The 19,953-nt window shown below is 37.2% G+C and overlaps 1 protein-coding gene across 1 annotated transcript in view; it reads left to right on the top strand.

The window, feature by feature from the left end:
• Positions 1-19,043, top strand: part of Znf385d (zinc finger protein 385D) — a 285,620-nt gene extending 266,577 nt beyond the window's left edge. The window contains exons 5-8 of the mRNA XM_026395925.2: positions 5,008-5,241; positions 15,347-15,525; positions 16,585-16,686; positions 18,660-19,043. Of these exons, the coding sequence (XP_026251710.1) occupies positions 5,008-5,241; positions 15,347-15,525; positions 16,585-16,686; positions 18,660-18,893 (749 nt within the window). The 3' untranslated portion in view covers positions 18,894-19,043. The remainder of the gene's footprint in view (positions 1-5,007; positions 5,242-15,346; positions 15,526-16,584; positions 16,687-18,659) is intronic.
• Positions 19,044-19,953: the final 910 nt, after the last annotated feature.

Below are 19,953 nucleotides of genomic sequence, written 5' to 3'. Positions count from 1 at the left end.
AAATACAAGCCCAGACCATCCAACCCTTTTTCTTCCCATTGAATCTCACCCATTATTTCCAACTCTCTGTCACATACATTGTTCCCAGAATCCTTAGTTGAATACTGCAAAGAAATCTAAATCAGCCTTTGGGAAACACTGAGAAAAGTGAATCATTATACTACTTTATCATTTTCTGGGCTAGGGAGTAGGCTGTGATTTATTCTTGCCATTCTGCACAAGAGGTTATTTGAAAACTAAAGATTTTCCTTTTCTCCTCTTTCTAAATGGATTTAAGTACTTGAGCATAAATGCATGATTGGACATACTTGATTGACTCTAGTTTAGGCCATGTTTAGGTTTTTTTTTTTTTTTTTTTTTTTTTAAGTTTAGTATTTAAGATGTTACCTTTCAGTTGGGCACAGTGTGCAAGCCTGTAATACCAGCAGCTCAGGAGGCTGAGGCAGGAGGATCATGAGTTCAAAACCAGCCTCAGCAAAAGCGAGGTGCTAAGCAAATTCAGTGAGACACTGTCTCTAAATAAAATACAAAATAGGGCTGGGGATGTGACTTAGTGGTTGAGTGCCTCTGAGTTTAATCCCCAGTACCAAAAAAAAAAAAAAAAAAAAGATGTTGCCTTTCAGCTTGCAATAATAAATGATGACTATCTAAAAGTCTTATAATCAAAATCTAAATTTTAGCAATACAAAAGAAATGAACAACACGTGCGAGTGAGCCAGACAGTCTGAATTCAAGTCACTGTTGCCTGCTGCCAGTCTGGAGTTGGATGTTCCCAAATTTCTACACACCTCCATTTCTTTGCTCAGACGGGGATAAAACATGATTTGCGTATTTTCGTTTTTATGAGCATTGAATGAATTAATAACTATAAAGCCTTTAAAAGTGCTTTCACAATGATTATTGTTCTTTCATTCATTCATTGGTTTCTTTCAATAAATATTTATTGAGTGCCTCTTTGATGTAAAGTGTGAGTATGAGGATGTGGTCCTGAGAAAAAAGAGATGAAGGACTGCTTATAATTATCATTATTGAATCACTTTGAAATGTCTCCTGTGAACTGTTTCACTGCTAACTTAGGTACATGGTCTGTGTGGCCTTATTGCCTGTGACTTGGCAAAGATCTTAGCATGAAATAACTGCTTAATAAATGTTGATAGAATGTACGTGAGTCCGTTAGTGTAGGATAACAAGCTCTAGATTTGGAATTGGACTATGTCCAGTCACTCCTACTTTCTACCTTAGGGTATAGTATTACCTTGAAAAACTTAGTGAAACCTTCCTAGTGAAAAATCAAGAAAGCCATACTATAAAACTGCCAAGTTCCCTTTTGGCTATGATTCTGTAAAGTCATTGAGAAGATATTTTATTTGTTTGACTAGTTTTTCTTCTATTTTTCTTAAGTTTAATAAACTTTAATTTTATAATAGTCTTAGTTTTATTTTTTAAAAAAGTGCAAGAATGAGAGTTCCCACACACCCTGTACCTCGTTTCCTTCATAGTTAACATTTCTCATTACTGCAGTATATTCATAACAACTAAGGAACCAATACTGATATTATTATTAACTAAAGCTCTCATACTTTAGTATGATTATTTTTTTTTTAAGAGAAGGGTACTGGGAATTGAAAACAAGGTCACTTTACCCCACTGAGTGATAACCTTTGTCCTTTTTATTTTTTGAAACGAGTTCTCACTAACTTGCTGAGGGTCTTACTCACTTGCTGAGACTGAACTTGAACTTGTCCTGCCTCAGCCTCCCAAATTGCTTGGATTATACGTTTAGAAGGATCCCATTACTAAAGGATCCCATCACCACACCCAACACCCACCTTCACATTTCTTAAGTTTTTGCCAAATGTCCTTTTCTCTTTTTTACCCCAGGATCCAATCCCATTTTACATTTAGTAGTCCTGTCTTCTTAGGCCCCCCTATGCAGTGACAGTTTCTTAAACTCCTTGTTTTGATGAGTTTGATATCTTTGAGGAACATTGGTCAGGAATGTGGTAGAGTACATTGCAATTTAGGTTCATTTTTTATTTTCCTCATAGCTACACAGGGGTTATAGATTTGGGGGAGGAGGAACACAGAGGTAATTCTCATCACATTATATGTTATTAACATGATCATCCATTCAAGACTATTTTAATGAGTACATATCATTAGTGTATATGTATTTGGTAATTTGGTTCCCATGTTAAGGAAAATCCGTTTGCTATATTATTATTTTGTATGCAAAGCATAGAGTAGGTGATTCTCTTTGAATAATGTATAATCTTAAACTATATTTACCTTAATTTCTTTTCTTTTAAAAGTCCCCTTTAGTACAGATATAGCAAAGGTGATTGAAAAATCAATGTCTTGTTATAGATGATTAACAATCCTACCTTTATGGGATCAATGTCTATGTATTAAATTTAAAATGAAAAAATGTGATTTTTGTGTTTCTTTTTCAAAGGCACTGCAAGCTTAGAAAATAATATATCTGTGCTACGTGGTCAAAAGTGTGACACAAAATAGAAATATGGGAAATGAAGCATTTTGCTGTTAATTCCCCTAAGCCTGTCTCAAGCAAGGAACTTGTCAAAGCAATGTTAATACTTCACTAAGCCCCAACCATAGAGAATCTAGTGCTTCTAATCTTATAGTGTCTTTTAAATGTGCCTTATCCTCTGGGGTCAGCGGAAATACTGATGCAGCTGTCACAGGGATTGGAGGATGCGTGGCTTTGTTTTTTCTGTACTTTCTTTTTTTTTTTTTTAACACATTTCACCATAAATAAGAAAGTTGCCTTCAGATGAATAGGATCTATTTTATGTGCCATTTCAGATTGAGACATTAAATAAATATGTCAGTTTAGACAAAAAGTTATTTAGAGGATCCCATTACTACAGAAATCTTTAGCATCTTTAATTTAAATGAAATAAATACCTACAATATCCCACTCTTTCTTCAGTATGTAACCAGACTTTAAATATAATAGCTACATTTATGTTCAGTCAGAACATTTATTATCAGAGTATTTTTTTTTTGCCCCTCCCAAACCCTGATTTCCTTATTCCATGAAACAATATTCCCTGTCTTAATATATTCTACTTGTGTGACCTTGGAAATCATCCTTAATTTCTAGAATTTTCTGACTTTCATAGCTTTATGTGAAGGTTAAATGAAATTATTTTCTAGGTATATAAAATTCTTTTAAATATATAAAGCACTTAGCAAATTGGTCACTAGTGAGTTATTCAAAGACACATACACAAATGCTTTCAAACCATAATTTCTGATTTATTGGAGGGCAATAAATAGCTATAGGAGCATGTTAGCATTGTGTTTTATAACATCTCTAGGTTGTCAAAGATATGTTCAAGTTGTTCCCTGATATTTTAATAATGTGACCTTAGCAGGCAAGTATAAACTAATCAGAAAGTGGATCTCTCAACATTCAAGGGAATGAAAGCGTTCTAACAGCAAAAACTGTTAATTTTATTTAGAGTAATTTTATTTGTTTATTTTTTATCTATGGTGCACCGATTTGCAGTGTGACATATTTTAAAACATAACTTATGAATATTATCCATTATACTGGGAAACAATCTTAGCTGTTAAATAAGTGATTAAAAGTGTGTGAAGTGTCAGGCAAGGGAAACAAGATCCAGATGAGTACTACTATATAAGAGTCCTTTACAAGGGCTGATTTTTCATTGCATTGGGTAGTGTTTCTGATGCCATATTTAGGAAAGTAGCAATAAACAACATCAGCTCTTATTCCCACCCCTACACGTGGATCCAATGGATGTCCAAGTTAAAAGGCATGTTGAATGGCACTCAGCTCTTGATGATTGAGCTAATAAAACGTGGGTAGGCAACAAACCATTACCTGCAGACCACTGTCCCTTGTACACGTGGCCCAATCATGAACTTTTCAGTATGGTATTAAAGAGTGACCATAGAAGCATGTGAAATGATATATGGAATGGCAGCTCTGAAAGCAGCTGTAGCCACAGAGGCCGCCTGGGAATATGGAATGAAGAAGGTACAAGAATAGATAGAATATGAGTATAGTGCTCACTTGCAGATCATTCCTGGACATGGCAAGCATTGCTAATATCATGGTGATTGGCATATTTGGGAGGAGAGCTATGTATACCCCAGTGAAGTTAGGACGAGGTAATTTTGCTTTGAAGGTTGATCTCTCCAGATTTAGTATCAGACATTGGAGCCAAAAGGGTTCTTGGGTTACAGTGCATCCACACGTTCATGATCATCACACTCTTAAAATGATGTGACTAATGCATGCTGTGACTAGTCTGTGAATTCCTCATCAAGAGTGGCTACTGATGTTTGAATATTTGTGTCACAAACTTCTGCCCACAGAAGTCTGACACAGAGCGTGCATTTAGTAAACACGACGGAATAGAATTTCTCTTATTTTGATATCAATGTTATTGTACTCCGTGTTGAATTATTAACTCTTTGTAAACAGAGTAATGGCATTTCTGAACTGATAATCTAGACAAAGCAATTATGACATCAGGGTTCCATACTTATTTTTCCTAAACACCAAGGAAATGCAGAGGGAAATAGTCAAGTAGTAAGGAAAAAATAGAAAAATATTTCTAAAAGCATTTACTCTCTATTTTAGTTCTTAAAAAGTCATCTGTGTATAAATGCATATATAGAGAGTACAATAGTATAAATATTATACTCAGATAATATGGTAAGAGTAATTTTGGGGCTTTTTTTTAATCCCATAGAGTATTTTTAAAAATTGTGTGAATATTTTTAAATCTCTGTAATTTTGTAGACTCATCTGAATGTTTTATTTCAATATACGAAATTAAGTGTGGTCATCCATGCAGATTTCCTCATGAGATGATTGATACATAGTTAACAAGCAGCAATTGCTAGCTGCTCTGGTGGTTATTAGCAGAATATAATATTAGTGATATGTTTCCCAATAGGGAAAGATGATACTACTCTCACCCCCTTCGTATGGTATTTTGAATGCAGACAGTACCGCAGGGACACCAGCAATATCAACGTCGACAAGTGTGGAAATCCGCAAAAGCAGTGTTATGACACCTGAGATCACCTCTAAAGTGGAGAAGAGCCCCACGACAGCCACCGGCAACAGCTCGTGTCCTTCCACGGAGACTGAGGAAGAAAAGGCAAAACGGCTTCTTTACTGTTCGCTATGCAAGGTCGCTGTCAACTCCGCCTCACAGCTGGAGGCACACAACAGTGGTGAGATGCAGCCATTTCTTTTCTGTCTCAACAGCTCTGCAATTATCTTCCTCTGAATAGATTAGATCTTTTTGCAGCAGGGGACAAAGGGGTGGCAGAAAACTGGCAATTATTACATGGTATTCATTAACCATTAAAAAATAAAAATGGCAAGCAAGATGTCATTTGTATAGGTGCAAAGGAGGGTTTACAGGGCTTGCAGGCCCATGTGGGGGGTGTGAGTGTGTGAGTGTGTGTGTGTGTGTGTGTGTGTGTGTGTGTGTTTTATTAAACATGAGGAGATAAAACATAATTCTAAAATATGTTCTGCATTTTTGTGATTACTTATGCACTTGCATGCATTTGCTTCTAAAATGAAATTTTCTAAAACCATACCTATACTCTGATTGCAAAATGTGGTTCTGCAACTCCATTTACTTTTGGCTAAAACCCCTCTATTAATGATTTTTTATGGAAAATCGTGCTATTTGGGTTACATCTATGTGATTTTGACAATTAAACTTAAGAAAACATTTATTATGTGCAGCCACTGAGATATGATCTTCACTCTTCCCACAACTGAAACATATTATTCTTTCCATTTGAGGCTCAGAGAAGGAAAAGCATGTGGCCAATTAAGTGACAGGACTATGATTCAAACCCAAGTCCCTCTTCCTTGAATATAACACTTTCAAGCAGAAAGGGAAAATACTGGAACACTGACAAGCTACGACAAAAATGCTCTCTGGGTCTATTTTGGTTCCATCCAGCTGCTCTGTGTGTGTGTGTGTGTGTGTGTGTGTGTAATGTATATATCCCCTTCTCTCTCTCTTTCTGTATATGTGTGTACACACAAATATCAGCTTTTCTCTAAAAACTGGGTTGATTGCCAAGATCAACGTTTCTCTGAAAGACTGGGTGCATTGCCAGGATTCTGTCAGCAACTATAATAGAAGTAGAATCATTTGTGAATCATGCCCTGAGTTAATATTGCAGCTGTATGTTGAGTCACTGACCAAACTGTTGTGCTGCAGGGTCATATTCAAGTATTGACTTCAGGACTCTAAGGAGTCATTGCAGATGGAGAACAATGACTCCAGCACACATCCTCCTTCTGCATACATTAACTGCAGTCAGGGAAAGTTCATGGGTTCAGGAGCCGGAACCCATGCATCTGGAAAGCATCTGGCCCCAAGTCAGAATCTACTGCATGTAGATCTGCCATGTGTTTATTCATGCAAATCCTTTCTCCCCTCCCCCTTGGATGCTGGAAAGTCCATTTGTTGCTTAGAAATTCTTGATCATTCCACAGAATGACAGAAAAACGCATTCAGTTTGAGTGGGGGGAGGTGGGGAATCAATTTTGACAGGTAAACCATGCATGCCCTTTGAGGTTGGAGTTTGCTGATAAGAATTTCAGAGTCTTTCTTGAATTCTTATCGGAAACATCTCATGAAGAAGCAGAAGAGTTACTTTTTTGATTCTATCACACCAGGTCCACATTTTTAATATTCCAGTTCTATGGTCCTTCTGTCTGCCTTGTGTGTCAACAAAATCACCCACAAAGCGTTTAAAGTATATCTTCCTGGGTGAGATACACCTGGGGATTCTGATGACTTATACCCAGGGCTTGGGAAACTATAGTTTCGGGGAAAAGAAAAAGGAAATACTTCCATTGAAGTTTGCAGACAGAGCTGAGAGTGACCCAAACCATCTCCTCTGACAGTTTGAGAAGGTGAACATAGTTGTCACCCCTTACCCGAGTCCCTGTAGAGGACAGTTCCCAACAAAATGTCAGGCTGATCTAAAGACTTCAGCCACTTCCCTACTTCATTCAGGCTGCTTCTTGGAATTTCTCATCCCTATCTTTCCCTTTCTGAGTCTTTTTCTTTTTTTTGAAAGACCCAGCCGCGAATCCTAATGCTCATTGAAGACCTTGTCCTAGACTTGGACTAGTGAGTGGTGTCAGGACGAGAGGTGGCATAGGTAGAAGAAAAAGACTCAAGTCGGTGGTCTCTGACCTCTTTGCTCCACTATGTATGATCCCCCAGCTCTGCTCTGCCATGCACAACTGCAGGTCTGCTGAGAGGCCCCACATGTCTGGACTTCCTCTGGCTGTAGCTATATGTGAATTCAGTCCTGTGTCCAAACAATAGCCACTTGTACCTGGTTTGCTCTGCATCTTTCCCTTGGGGTCTGCTATAGGGAAAACTATGAGGCAAGAGTAAAGAAGAGAGGCTAATGCCTAATGCCCTGCCAGGATAGAATTGCACATAGGATTACTGTAGTGTGCTCTCGTTTGGATTCCCACAGAAGCAGATTTTGAGACAAGGTTTTGGGGACAGATAGTTTTTAGGGAGGTGAAGAATACAAGTTGGGGGAGTGGGGAAAAGAAAGAGGGAAGGGAAGACAGCCAATGCAGGACACATCATTTAGCTAGTGACCAACTTGGGCAGCTGGAGCACACCAGCCAACACCATTAACTTCTCAGTTCACACTCTGCTTCACAGCTTAAACACAGGTATTTCAATTGTTCAGAGAGAATGACAGGATCAAATTAATTGTTTCTTCATATTTATAATCACTGTGATATCATTGTTTGTTTAAAATCTGTTTGCATTTTAAAAGGACATAAGAGGGGTCAAATGTATGAACTGTGCCCTTAGTAAATTCAGCCCTTGAAACTGTTAATGAACTTACCTGATGAAACCAAAACTTGCAACTGAATGTGTGTGAATCTAGGGCTAATGTGAGGTTTATTTGTAAGATAAGTAAGAGCAATGTGGTGATTTATTATATACTGAATCTTAACAGTAACCCCATCAATTGCTTAAAATATAGACTAACAGTATTTTTCAGGTGTAATACTTCATCACTGACATTCTAGAGTTTCTGGCTTGTGGTACCAGTAGAAACAGGCTGTCTTGTTCCTTTAGTCCATTTAGTTATGGTTTTCTGAGTTCTTTTAAAATGCAACCTCTCACTGTCTGCTCTCAGTGAAGATCACAACCACTGCCCCATCTTAGGACTCCCTTGCCCCCTATCCCTCCAAAATCACTTTAAAGACTTCTCAGCTTTTTGCTAGAGTCATGAAATTAGAAAAAAAAATATGTTTAAAATTATGTTTGAAGATCAATCCTAGTCAGAAGCAGCCAGGTTTCAGGTAGAGCAGTGTTTCTCATGCATCCAACATATAATTCTCTTTCTTTGCTCCCTTGTAGGAAGTACATTACACACAAACATACAACAGTTTCCCTACATTTAAGTGTGGAAATGTGCATCTCTGGGCTGCCAATGACCTTTCAAAATGTTTTTCTTTTAATCTTGGAAATTTTAATCCTGAGCAACTGATTACAGGTAGTGTAGCAGGGGAACAGTTTTATTCAAATACCGCCTCTGGTGTGGTTCAGCAGAATGAAGTAGAAGTGATTTAGCTGACTTTTTACCCTCGGGGACACACATCACCTTACTTGAACCTGGGTAAGGGAATTGTCTTCTCTGGGCTCTTTCTAGCTCTTTCTTCTCCCTGTCTTCAATGGAGTTCCAGGCCATGTGGCACCTCTTAAGGATCTAATATTACAGCACAATGAGGAGCGTGACCACTGCTGCGTCCCACGTACTTAGGGGTCAAGTGTGTCTTTCTGTTTGCTTTTTCTTTTTATTCCTCATTATGGAGGAACCATTTGAAGTTGCAGTTATTTGATTTGTATTCCATAGATAGCATAGGCACACAGGACTGGAGCAGAAGCATTCCTGCTTTGATATTTTAAGAATATATGGGAAGAGAATAGGCAGTTTAAAAGCCAAAGCTCTTCTGAGCTGCCCAGCAGGACTCACAGGACAGTCTACAAATGCTAAAACCACCTGGAAGAAGACCTAGTCTCTTCAGGAGAGCTGGGAAGCCCCTTGCAACTTGTGTGTTATAATCCAAGTTATTACAAAAGATGTCGTTTCTCTTTTCCCTTAAAGAAATTTTCCCCCCAATATCCTATTTGTTTAGCTAATTTTTATAGTTTTCTCTGTGTAATAGGGAAAAGAGTTTGACATGTTTTATAGTTAAAGCTTATTACTAATTTGGGCAGATTTTTTCTGGTAATTACTTGAAGCACTAAGGCTTAATAGTTTTCACTCAGCTCATTCCAGTCTTGCTATCCCTTGACAGAGCTTATTCTGTCCCTCACTAAGTTTTAATGTACAGAAAATATCACTATCAGAGGACAGACTCTACTAAATTTTAAAATGCTTGGAGATTTCTAAACTTTTACCTTGACAAAGCACTGGTGTTATGAAGGAGAAAGAAAAGAATTTAGTAGGGTACATGGAATGCCCCAAGTTGTCTTTAGAACAATAAATGCATTTAATATAACACTCAATAGAGCAGATCATTTCCTTTTCTATAACTGAGGACATTGAGGCACCAAGAAATTGAAGACCCCCCACAGTTAATGGAGGCAAATTCTGACATGTGCAGTTCAAAAGCCAGAGCTCATCATTCCTTTTACAAATGAAAAAGTAATAATAATTTCAGTGTTTATTTATTAATCTGTACTAAGATACTACTACTAATAATTTCAGTGTTTATTTATTAATCTGTACTAAGATCTAATACTCAAACTGATTTTCACTGATTATCTAATATATGTTAGGCACACCCTAGTCTCTTTCCCTTCTTGGCCACGAGGTAAGAGGTCTTGTCTATCAAGAACTCCCACCTTGATGCTCTGCCTCACTGAAGGGTCCAGAGAACAAGGACAACCAGTCATGGACTGAAATTTCCAAAATTATGAGCCCCAAAAGATCTTTTCTAAGTTGATTATCTCCAGTATTTCATCATGGTGATGGAAAGCTGGCTAACACATACCTCCTTTTTTCTTCCTGCCTCTACATGGTATATTTGAAGACTAGAGCTGAACTACCTTGTATGGTAATCATTAGCCTCAGGAAGCATTCAAATTTAAATTAATTTCAAGTTCAGTTTATCAGTTGCAGTGGCCTGATTTCAAATGTCAAAGAGCCACACATGGCTAATTATTCATTATCTGGATAAATACAGGAAATCTTCATCATCACAGAACTTTCTATTAGACCATACACTAAAGCTACCGTTCAGAAATATGGCGATTGTGATAGTGAATTACCTGGTGAACACTGTAGGGTTCAGTTATTTCACATTTGTTGACCTTGCACTGTTTGATAAACAGAATGAGTGACTTCAGACCTGTTATCGATACACATTTTCTGACTATGAAGGTTTACATGACTATTCTTATTAAAAGAAGTAACAAGTGCAAATCAGTAGAATGTCCTACCTCTGTGATTTTCCTGGCCCGTGCCTCACATGAAGTCATTGATATTTAGAACTCTTGAAAATCTATATCCACAAATGGGTACCTATTGTGGGCATGCAGCTTGAAATTGAAATCTGGGCAGGCTAATGTTTCTACTCTGTGCGCTTTGAATTTTTTTTTTTTTAATCAAGAGCATCTGTTAAATTTCATTTAAAAAGTATAAAATAAATAAAACTAGTTTACAGAAAAAGTAAACAAAAAAACTGTCATATCTCAGTTTCAGTGTGGAAGTGTGACTGATTTTTCTGTCGATTGGAGTGCAAACTATGTGAAAACGTTTTTTTGCTAGGCTCTCTTGTGGAGTGGATACTAAAGCAGTATGGCATCTGCTGCACTCTTAAGGGCTGTGTGTTTAAGGAGATGAGTTGGACACACAGGAAGATGGATCCAAGTCTCCTGGTACTCCTATAGTCAGAATTTGAAGGCACTCTGGGTAAGAGAGACTTCCAAGTGCCTGATACTTCTCACCTGCAGGATTTCAAGGGTTACTGCTGTTTGGATGCCATGGTTTCACATTCATCTCCTCAGCAGACCCAGCCATGTGCTTTGTCCACTGCATCCCATGGCCTACAAAGCTCTTCCCTGGCTCTCATGGGTCAGGAGATCCCCATCCCAACTTCATAGCTTTCCCTCTAAGGTCTTTTCTGATGCCCAAAACACAGTTCTCCTTACTCTGTTCTGACTTTTCCTTTTCCTTGTCTCTAGTCTCACTTCTGTATATTAGAGCTTCAGTATGTTACTGATAAATCGGCAAATTACTTTCAAACAGGGAACTAACAGAAATAATATGATTTTCTAATCACTTGGGGCATTACTTAGTCATCTGATATCATGGATGTCCATCTAGGCGCTTAATGTTTGTGGATAAGCTGATAAAGTAGTATTTTTTTTCTTTTCTGTAAGACAGAATTCAGATGCAATTAACATGGAAATTACATACTACATAGGGGATCAGGGTAATAAAAAGTTAATTTCATATTTAAAGGTGCCAAGAAGAGCACATGGAGGCTTATGGTGTTAATTATTCAAATATAGGTTCAAGAGAGTTGGTTGATGATGCTATTCTCCTAAATAGCATAAACAAACACATAAAAAAAACAAAACACCTTTGCACTTTCCTGCTTGTGTGGATATTGACCACTTTCCTGCTCACTCATCTATAAAGTGAATCATTGAACTTGTCATTGAGAAGGTAACTAAATTATTGTTGGCAGTTGCATGGGTTAGTTAAGGATCCGGTCAAATGCTATTAAATATAACTGCATTCATGGGCATTCTGGAGAACTAAACTTTAAGGTACTGAAAGGTGTTTAATAGAGGGGCAAATTTTATAGGTGATACCAAGATAGATTTTCCTATAACATAAATCTCTCTGAAAATAACATTGTGATGTTTAGAAAGTTTGTATCAAGAGCCTTAAAAATAGTCATGTTCTTCATCCCTAAGGTCCAACTTATGAAATCTAACCCAAGGAAAGATCAGATGTGTGATGAAAAATTTAACAAGTACCATGCTGGTTACAACAGCTTAATTACACAGGAGAAAAGGAAACAGCACAAAGATCTAATCTTAGATAAATGTTAAACATATCTGTTGCAAATTCTATGTTAATATTAACAATCATGTATTTCTAAAGACATATATAATTCCATAGGTGTATTTATACAGTGCCACTTTGCCTAAGTTATCCAAACTTTATTAGTGTTTTGATACACCTCTTGTTGGTAGAATTATGTTCCTTGTTTTCTTTTTGTTAAATTTTTCTCTGTTTTCTTAATATCATACTAAATCATTTCTGATGACAGATTTATTTATTAATTCAAAATCATTTGTCAGTGTTCCTTCTTCCCAACCTTTTCTTTATACCAGTACCTAATTGAAGGGCCAGCTATAAAAACTGTCATAAGTTGATGGGCATGAAGGGTAAGCCAAGCCCCTTCCTCTGATGTGACTTTGATTTGTACAAATGTGAGATCAGTGTCTTGCCCCAGCTAAGCAAAAAGTGAAATAAATGTGGGATTTCCCGAAGCCTTATGACTTGCTGAATTTAAACCCTAGTCCAAATATAGTTTCTCCTTTCAGAAATCATGAAGCTTCAAATGAAGGTTACAGTCAGTGTCAGCCTTTTAAAAGTAATAAGAGGAAAGCAGTCCACTTGGCTTCTTGCAGATTCTCTCCTCAGAGGAGGAATGAGTCAAGTGCAGACACAGACTGGCAAGTGGCCACAAGGAGGGCACCAATTCTGCAAGATGTTTACAGTGTGCTAAAGCCAGAGGTGCTGCCACTGGCCATCACAGAGCCAGGGCTTTTCTAAGCATCACAATTCAAGGAGCTCTGCCGAGCATTGCAAGGGATGGTGGGGAGTCTGAAAGACCCAAATTAAAACCCAGTTTTAAAGATTGTATGTACATTTAAAATTGAAAATTAAAGGTGCTGAAAAAAGATTTGTTTGTAACTGCATCCAGAGAGCTTGGAAGTTCTTAGTAGATTCCTAAGGACTTAGCTAGGATTCAACTTTCCACTTACAAGGAATTTCAAGTAAGGCTTGTTTTGTGTTCATATATAAGTAATTCCACCTATCTGAATCTCTTTGCCGTCTCTAAAATGGGAAGACTAATAGCACTTAACTCATAGGGCACCTGTGAGCGAGGAAAAAAATTAACATAGCATCTGAAATGTATTAAAGATTCTATAAATCTGAATTAAAACAACTAATGTATTTGTACTATTAATGCACATTTTATGTCTCAAAAAATAAGTGTTTTAAAATTGAGTACACTTTTACTGAATTTTAGCTGTATTTGGAAGAAATATACCTACCCTTACAGCCTATTTGAGCTTTAAGATCTTAAAAAGCAATCTAATAGCTCATTAATTACAGCTGACAATCTGTTTTTAAGTGCATGAGGTTGTAGCGCCCAAAAGTTCAACTCTGTCTAATGATGAACGGTAGTTCCTCCACCTTCCATCTTGCAGCACTTGTAATTCTGTGTGTGTGTGTGTGCGCGCAAGCAACCCCTATCCACCAAAGACCAGTTCTGAATCAAATGATATGAACCCAAACTGAACCAAGAGTTCCTCGAGAAAGTCAAGATCTGAAATTTTTTTTTTTTTTTACTTATTCTTGACCCTATGAATGCTTCTCATTTTGACTGAACAATCTGCATGAGGAGAAAATTTGTTTATGAATCCATCAGTTGGCATAAAGAAGTTTGGATTGCCATCTGCATATTTGCATATTTGTTTCTTGCTCTCTAGGACTTATTTTTTTATTTTGGCCCTGCTCTCACTTGTTCCATCTTCAGACACACTGGGAAGCAGTTGTGCTTACTGAATCACGAGGGAGATGACCCAAACAAACGTCAATGAGGCACCACCACCCCCTGATGGAGCAGTCTTGTGGTTCCATGCCCCTGTTCCTCTAGTCTTGGATGATGTTGACTTCTTTTCCTTTCCTGGATGTGTTGCGATTTGAACATTTTAATAATCATGCATAAGAGCATAGATATTCCAAGAGAGTAACCTAAGTTATATGAATGAACGTTTTATATTGAATTGGTAAAGATATAATCAGGTGTATATACTTTATATTGGCCTAAATGAAGTTATGATTATTTTGAATGAGGGAAACATGGCTAGAAAGTTTCTTCATGCATTTGCTTCCAATTTACCATGATACAATCTGCACTTACCAAGAGTATCTCCAGTATGGCTTCCTTGTTAATAGTAAATGATTTTACAAAGCTGGTACATAGCTTAAAAGTAGAGCTTTTTGAATGTTTGTAAAACTGACCAGTACCTAATAAATAAAAATAGAAAGGAAACAATAATTAAAAGAAATCAGAATAGCAGAAAGGATACAAATGATTGTAAAGGAAAATATCATTGGAAAAACAAATCACCCAGTGAGAAAAATAAAGAACACTTTAGGTGAAAGAAAGAAAGAAAGAAAAAAAGACAAAAGAAATTTTGAACATCTTTTTGAAGGAAAGCTGCCAACCCAAACTGACTATGTAAGTACAATGATCTCAAAAAATAATGTTCATAGTTGATAAGCACAGTTATATTAATTATGTTGGACAGCCTAAGAATGTTACTGGCTTAATAAAAAGAAGTGCTTGTTTGTAGTGTGTCTGCATAATCTGAGCCTACCCTTTCTTCTTCTTGGTCACTTGTTCACATCTGAAATTAGATAGCCAATCAGTGAGGGCTTTACCATCCTAATACGGCTTTTTTGCAGAGTCATTAAGATCTTTTTGCTATTGCTCGTCCTCTTTGAACCTAAAATATATAGCGAAGAAAACTTGTTTGTATTCTGTTTGGAAAGTGGATATTTAATTAGTGCCACCTCTGTAAACATACTATGTTTAAAGTGATTACATTTGTTACACATCACCTCCAACTCTACCTTTAGCAACCAAATCACTCTTCCTCATCAACTATCATTTATGTCTTATTAGCATTGAGAGGAAATGAAACTGAGTCACACCCATTTAATTTTGCCTCAGGGCTTTCAAGTTTATTTTTTATATGGAGAATGCTTGTTTCTTTTATGGAACATTTAAAAACGATTAAGATTGCACCATAAATTGTCTGAAATATAATTTAATATTAATTTTCTATATGCATGACATGAACATATTTCAGCCATAATCCCTGGAAGAAACTGCATTGAAGCAAGTCCTGTGATTTTGTTTTTATATTGTTTGTTGAAATACATGCTAGCTAAGGCTTTGTCCCTCTCTTTTTATTTCTTTTTTCCTAAACATTCCTGGCAGGTACTAAGCACAAAACCATGCTAGAAGCTCGAAATGGAAGTGGGACTATCAAAGCCTTTCCTCGGGCAGGAGTGAAAGGCAAAGGACCTGTCAATAAGGGAAACACGGGACTCCAGAACAAAACGTTTCACTGTGAAATCTGTGATGTGCATGTCAACTCAGAAACACAACTAAAACAGGTAGGCAGCAACATGTTCAAGGAGTGAAATCAAACAGGGGACACTTATTAACAACATGTGCATGCTGCTTTCCTGCCTTCTCATTTCTGTCTCTGTGCCATCCATCCATCCATCCATCTACCCATCCACCCATCCACCCACGTATCTTCTATTCATGGTCCTTAGTTATTTATGCTCATTTTTAGTTGCTGGAGGGAATGCTAAAATGCAGTGGCTTCTAGGATCTTTTGGAAATTGCTGGCAGTGGGTTTGTACTATTCCTGCATGTGAACAGTGGGAGGAGAAGGGATAGAAGGTCTTTACCAGGTTTCCCACACAAAAGTGTAGATTTTTGTTAAAGGTCAATTTGCAAAATTCCATTTTTACTTCTTTATATCTTTGCATGCTGTCACTAATTTTATACTATTTTTGTGCCATTATTTTATTGTATGTATTTTGCTACATGGTATTGTGCTATATTTCCAAATCTTGCCGCCACCTGCTAAAGGGATATCTAATCAGGTTGCATTCATTTGTACTTTGAATAGCCTTTTAAAGAGATCAGTTGTTCATTTCCAACTGAAGGCCAAACCCTCATGTTGTGTTGTTTTATATGTATATATGAGCTATTTTGCTGATTTTTGCACCCTAGTTATTTATCTTCAGAATTTAAGGGGTTGACATTTGGCTATACAAATGTGAGGATAAATATTGGTATGGAAATAAATTCATGCTTGCCTGGGCATCTTTGTTTATTTGCACATAAAATTTCTTCAGACATTTCCTTTCTTTTGTAAATACTTTAAAAGTGGGGGGGGAGATGTATGCAGTGATAAGGCAAAAAAGCTGGGAAAAACATAAGACCCTTCTATTTGTTAAAAATGTACTAAAATGGATAGCACAAAAATGTATCTCCTCAAGGTATCAAAATCCAAGGGCAAAAGTGCATACTCTTTTATTTTTGTCTTTCTATAACTTTCATGAAATAATCATTATCTTTTTTCCAGGTTAGAACAATATTTGCAAATATTTTGGGGGGATGAATTTATAAAAGCTGTAATTTTTAATTGCCTTTAATAGCACATTAGCAGTAGAAGGCACAAAGACAGAGCTGCTGGGAAGCCCCCCAAACCGAAATACAGTCCTTACAACAAACTACAAAAGACAGCACATCCACTGGGGGTGAGTATCATTTCTGCCTCCCAAAAGATAGCGTGATGTCTTTTAATGTCCCACATTCTGCTGAATATATGTATACATTTTTTTTTTTTTTTGGAACTGGGGCATGAGTTACTAAAGAGACTAATTGTTTTTATATTCCAACTTCTGCTCCACCAATGGACTTATTGGTCTCATGATTTGTTTCAGGATTTTGCCACCTTTAGCTACAGCTCAGTATTCTACCTATTTGTGTTGGGCTCAGGCTTATCTGAGCACAGGGAAGGGATCAACACCAGGCTGTTTTAAGTCCAGCGAATAGTCCTAGGACATGTCATCCTGGTGTTAGTGAAAACTTTTAGAAAAGAAGGTTAGTGCAAAACAAATTATTAAATTGTCTTTTTAACATGTTCAAGAGAGAAAGCCTTGGTATGGATGGTCTCAATAAGTTTCCATTTTTAAAACACAATCCGAAGGGTATACCTTAATTTTATTATTCATCCAAGGACACTGTAAAAGGTTTGGGGAAAATGTATCCTGAGAAATTCCCTCTCCCTATTACTCCAGGAATAGTTTTTCAGATAAGGAAACATAGTAGGGTAATGTCCTGACTGGGATTGTTTGGTAGAACTTTAAGGGCAATCTGTGAAATCCTCTGACATTGTAGGCTATATATAATAGGCTACCCCAAGATGGATTGACCTAAAGAATTTAGTAGGATTGCTCATTTTATACAAACAAAGTCACTTTACTTTTTTGTGCAGAAACATTTCTAGCTGCCTTAGGAGACTGAATTCTGTGCAGAGTTGATATTTCAGCACTGCTAGTCACAACCTTCAGTGCCATCCCCAGCCAGCACAGATGGCAGCTTTGACAGGCGACAGAATGATACTTACACAGAGCACTCAAAATCGTGTTACAATTAGCATCGAAACCCTCCTTTTTAAAATTAATTTTATTTATTTTAATTAGGTATACATGACAGCAGAATGCACTTTGATTTATTGTACACAATTGCAGCACACCTTTACATTTCTCTGATTGTATGCCGTGTAGCATCACACCGTATGTGCAGTCATATATGTACCTAGGGTAATGTTGTCCATCTCATTCCACCATATTTCCTCCCCCCCAGCACCCTCCCTCCCCACCCTCCCCTTCCTACACCTTAACCAAGACTGTATTACTGTTTCCATAAATGGGAACATTCCATCCAGTGAGAACAGGTATCTTAGAACTGGTATCTTTCTCATGTTACGTTACTTGTCACTGGATTAACTGACTTTGTAGAAGAAGATTGAGAGAATGTGGTGACCATTTTCACACACCCAGCAAAGAAGACAAGGGGCAGGGAGGGGGAGTCAAAATTTGGGGAAGATAGTTCACTTCTTTATTGAAGGTAACTGTTTGTTATTTTTATTTCCCTTGAATAGTCCCTCATCCAACCAGAACCTCATTCCATATGCAACCTGGTTTACATGCACACTCGAACAGTCTAGTAGCACTGGGAGCAACAATGACCCTCTTTAAAAATGTCCATTCCTTGAAACTTTATCTGTGTGAAAAGAGTGACCTAAAAATGTTCCTTTTTTTTTTTTTCAAGATGAATACATTCCCCTGAATGTTTTCCAACCAGAATAAAATAAGGTTCCTGAATACTTTTCTGGGTGACTCTTAAACATCCTTGGCTGGCTGTTTTCAGCCATCTCTAGTCTCTTCCTAAGGGAAAGTATTCTACACTTTCCATTTCTTTTATTGTCAATTTACAAATGCAAGTCCATCTGTATAGTTGTTCAGTACTGTGTTTTTGTTAGTTTGTTTTAATTTTTTATAATTTTTTAAATTTATTTTAATTAGTTACACATGACAGTACAATGATCTTGATATATCTTACATTTGAATCAGATGGGATGTGTTTTTAAAGCTGCCTACCATTTTTGGATTCTAAGAACAGACTCCCAAAGTTTTGTTCTTGTCCTATTCTCTCTTCCTTGCAGGTGAAATTAGTATTTTCAAAAGAACCTTCAAAGCCATTGGCTCCCAGAATTCTACCTAACCCCCTGGCAGCTGCAGCAGCTGCTGCAGCTGTGGCAGTGAATTCTCCCTTCAGTCTCCGAACTACTCCAGCAGCCACGCTGTTCCAGACCTCTGCCCTCCCTCCAGCACTCCTGCGGCCAGCGCCAGGACCCATTCGGACCACCCACACTCCTGTGCTGTTTGCTCCCTACTGAATTCCAAACAGGAGTCATTGTACTGCAATAATTTTTCAAAAAACAAAAACAAAACAAAAAAAAAGAAAAAAAAGTAAAACAAAAGAGAACTATGCAGTGTTTATTTATAGTTTAAAGTATATCTGAAGAGCCAGGACTTTTGATAGTGAAATGAAAAGATTATTAAAAAAAAAAAAAAACAGGGCGGGAGGGGTTTGGGGGGGAGGGAGGGTGTGGTATTTTCTCCAAATTAAAGCATTCCTCTTGAACATTGATTGTTTTAGAAGTGATCTCCAGCATTGACTTGTAGTGGTATCTAGAACTTCTGAAGCCTCTGTGACTGTGCTTTTGGGCACCCATTTCTCCTGCGTTGTCTTTTCTGCTTTACAAAACAACTATACATTGTCTAAGGGCATTAACTGGTTCCAATGTATATATAATAATTTACTCTGTAGATTAAAATAATATGAAAAAAAAGAAAAAAAAACATAAAAAACAAAAGCAACACTGTGAATAGTAGTACCCCATGCTGGTCCTCTTGCTATGACAGCAGTTACTGGGTATTTATCCCAACAAAAGTAGATACAGTAGATGTCTTGTAAAACAATAGTGCTGTGTCTCAATCTATGCCATTAGGTTCTAAAGAATCGCAAAAAGGTAGAACGAACAACTATTTCATACCAATAAGCAGTAAAACAATAAACACCAGATGGTGTCAAAGGGGCCTCTCTGGTTAGCATTTTCCCCCACACCTCTCCAGCGTGGAGTTAGAACAGGGCTATGCTTAGAGGTGGGAAAGGCATTCATAATGATAAATTTTTTACCAAACACTAATTCCCCACCCTGAAGAGATATTGCTGGAGACAGGGAAGCATGTGTAATGAGTCTTTGTCTGAACACAGATAAACCCATGTATCATGGGTGTTTAGAAAGAAATCAGTGCAACTATTCAGTTTCAAGGATAAGGAGAAATATCAACCTCAGATTAAATGCTAAGTCTTTCATGTCAGTGCATATCTGATAAAAACAGAGAATATTGCATCTCTGCAATATCCCCTTTATATCATACCAGTAGGGTTGT

Source organism: Urocitellus parryii, chromosome 3, assembly GCF_045843805.1.
Source record: "Urocitellus parryii isolate mUroPar1 chromosome 3, mUroPar1.hap1, whole genome shotgun sequence".
Classification (NCBI taxonomy): domain Eukaryota; kingdom Metazoa; phylum Chordata; class Mammalia; order Rodentia; family Sciuridae; genus Urocitellus; species Urocitellus parryii.
Note: the sequence above shows the minus strand (reverse complement) of the source record. Positions and strands in the feature narration are given on the sequence as shown.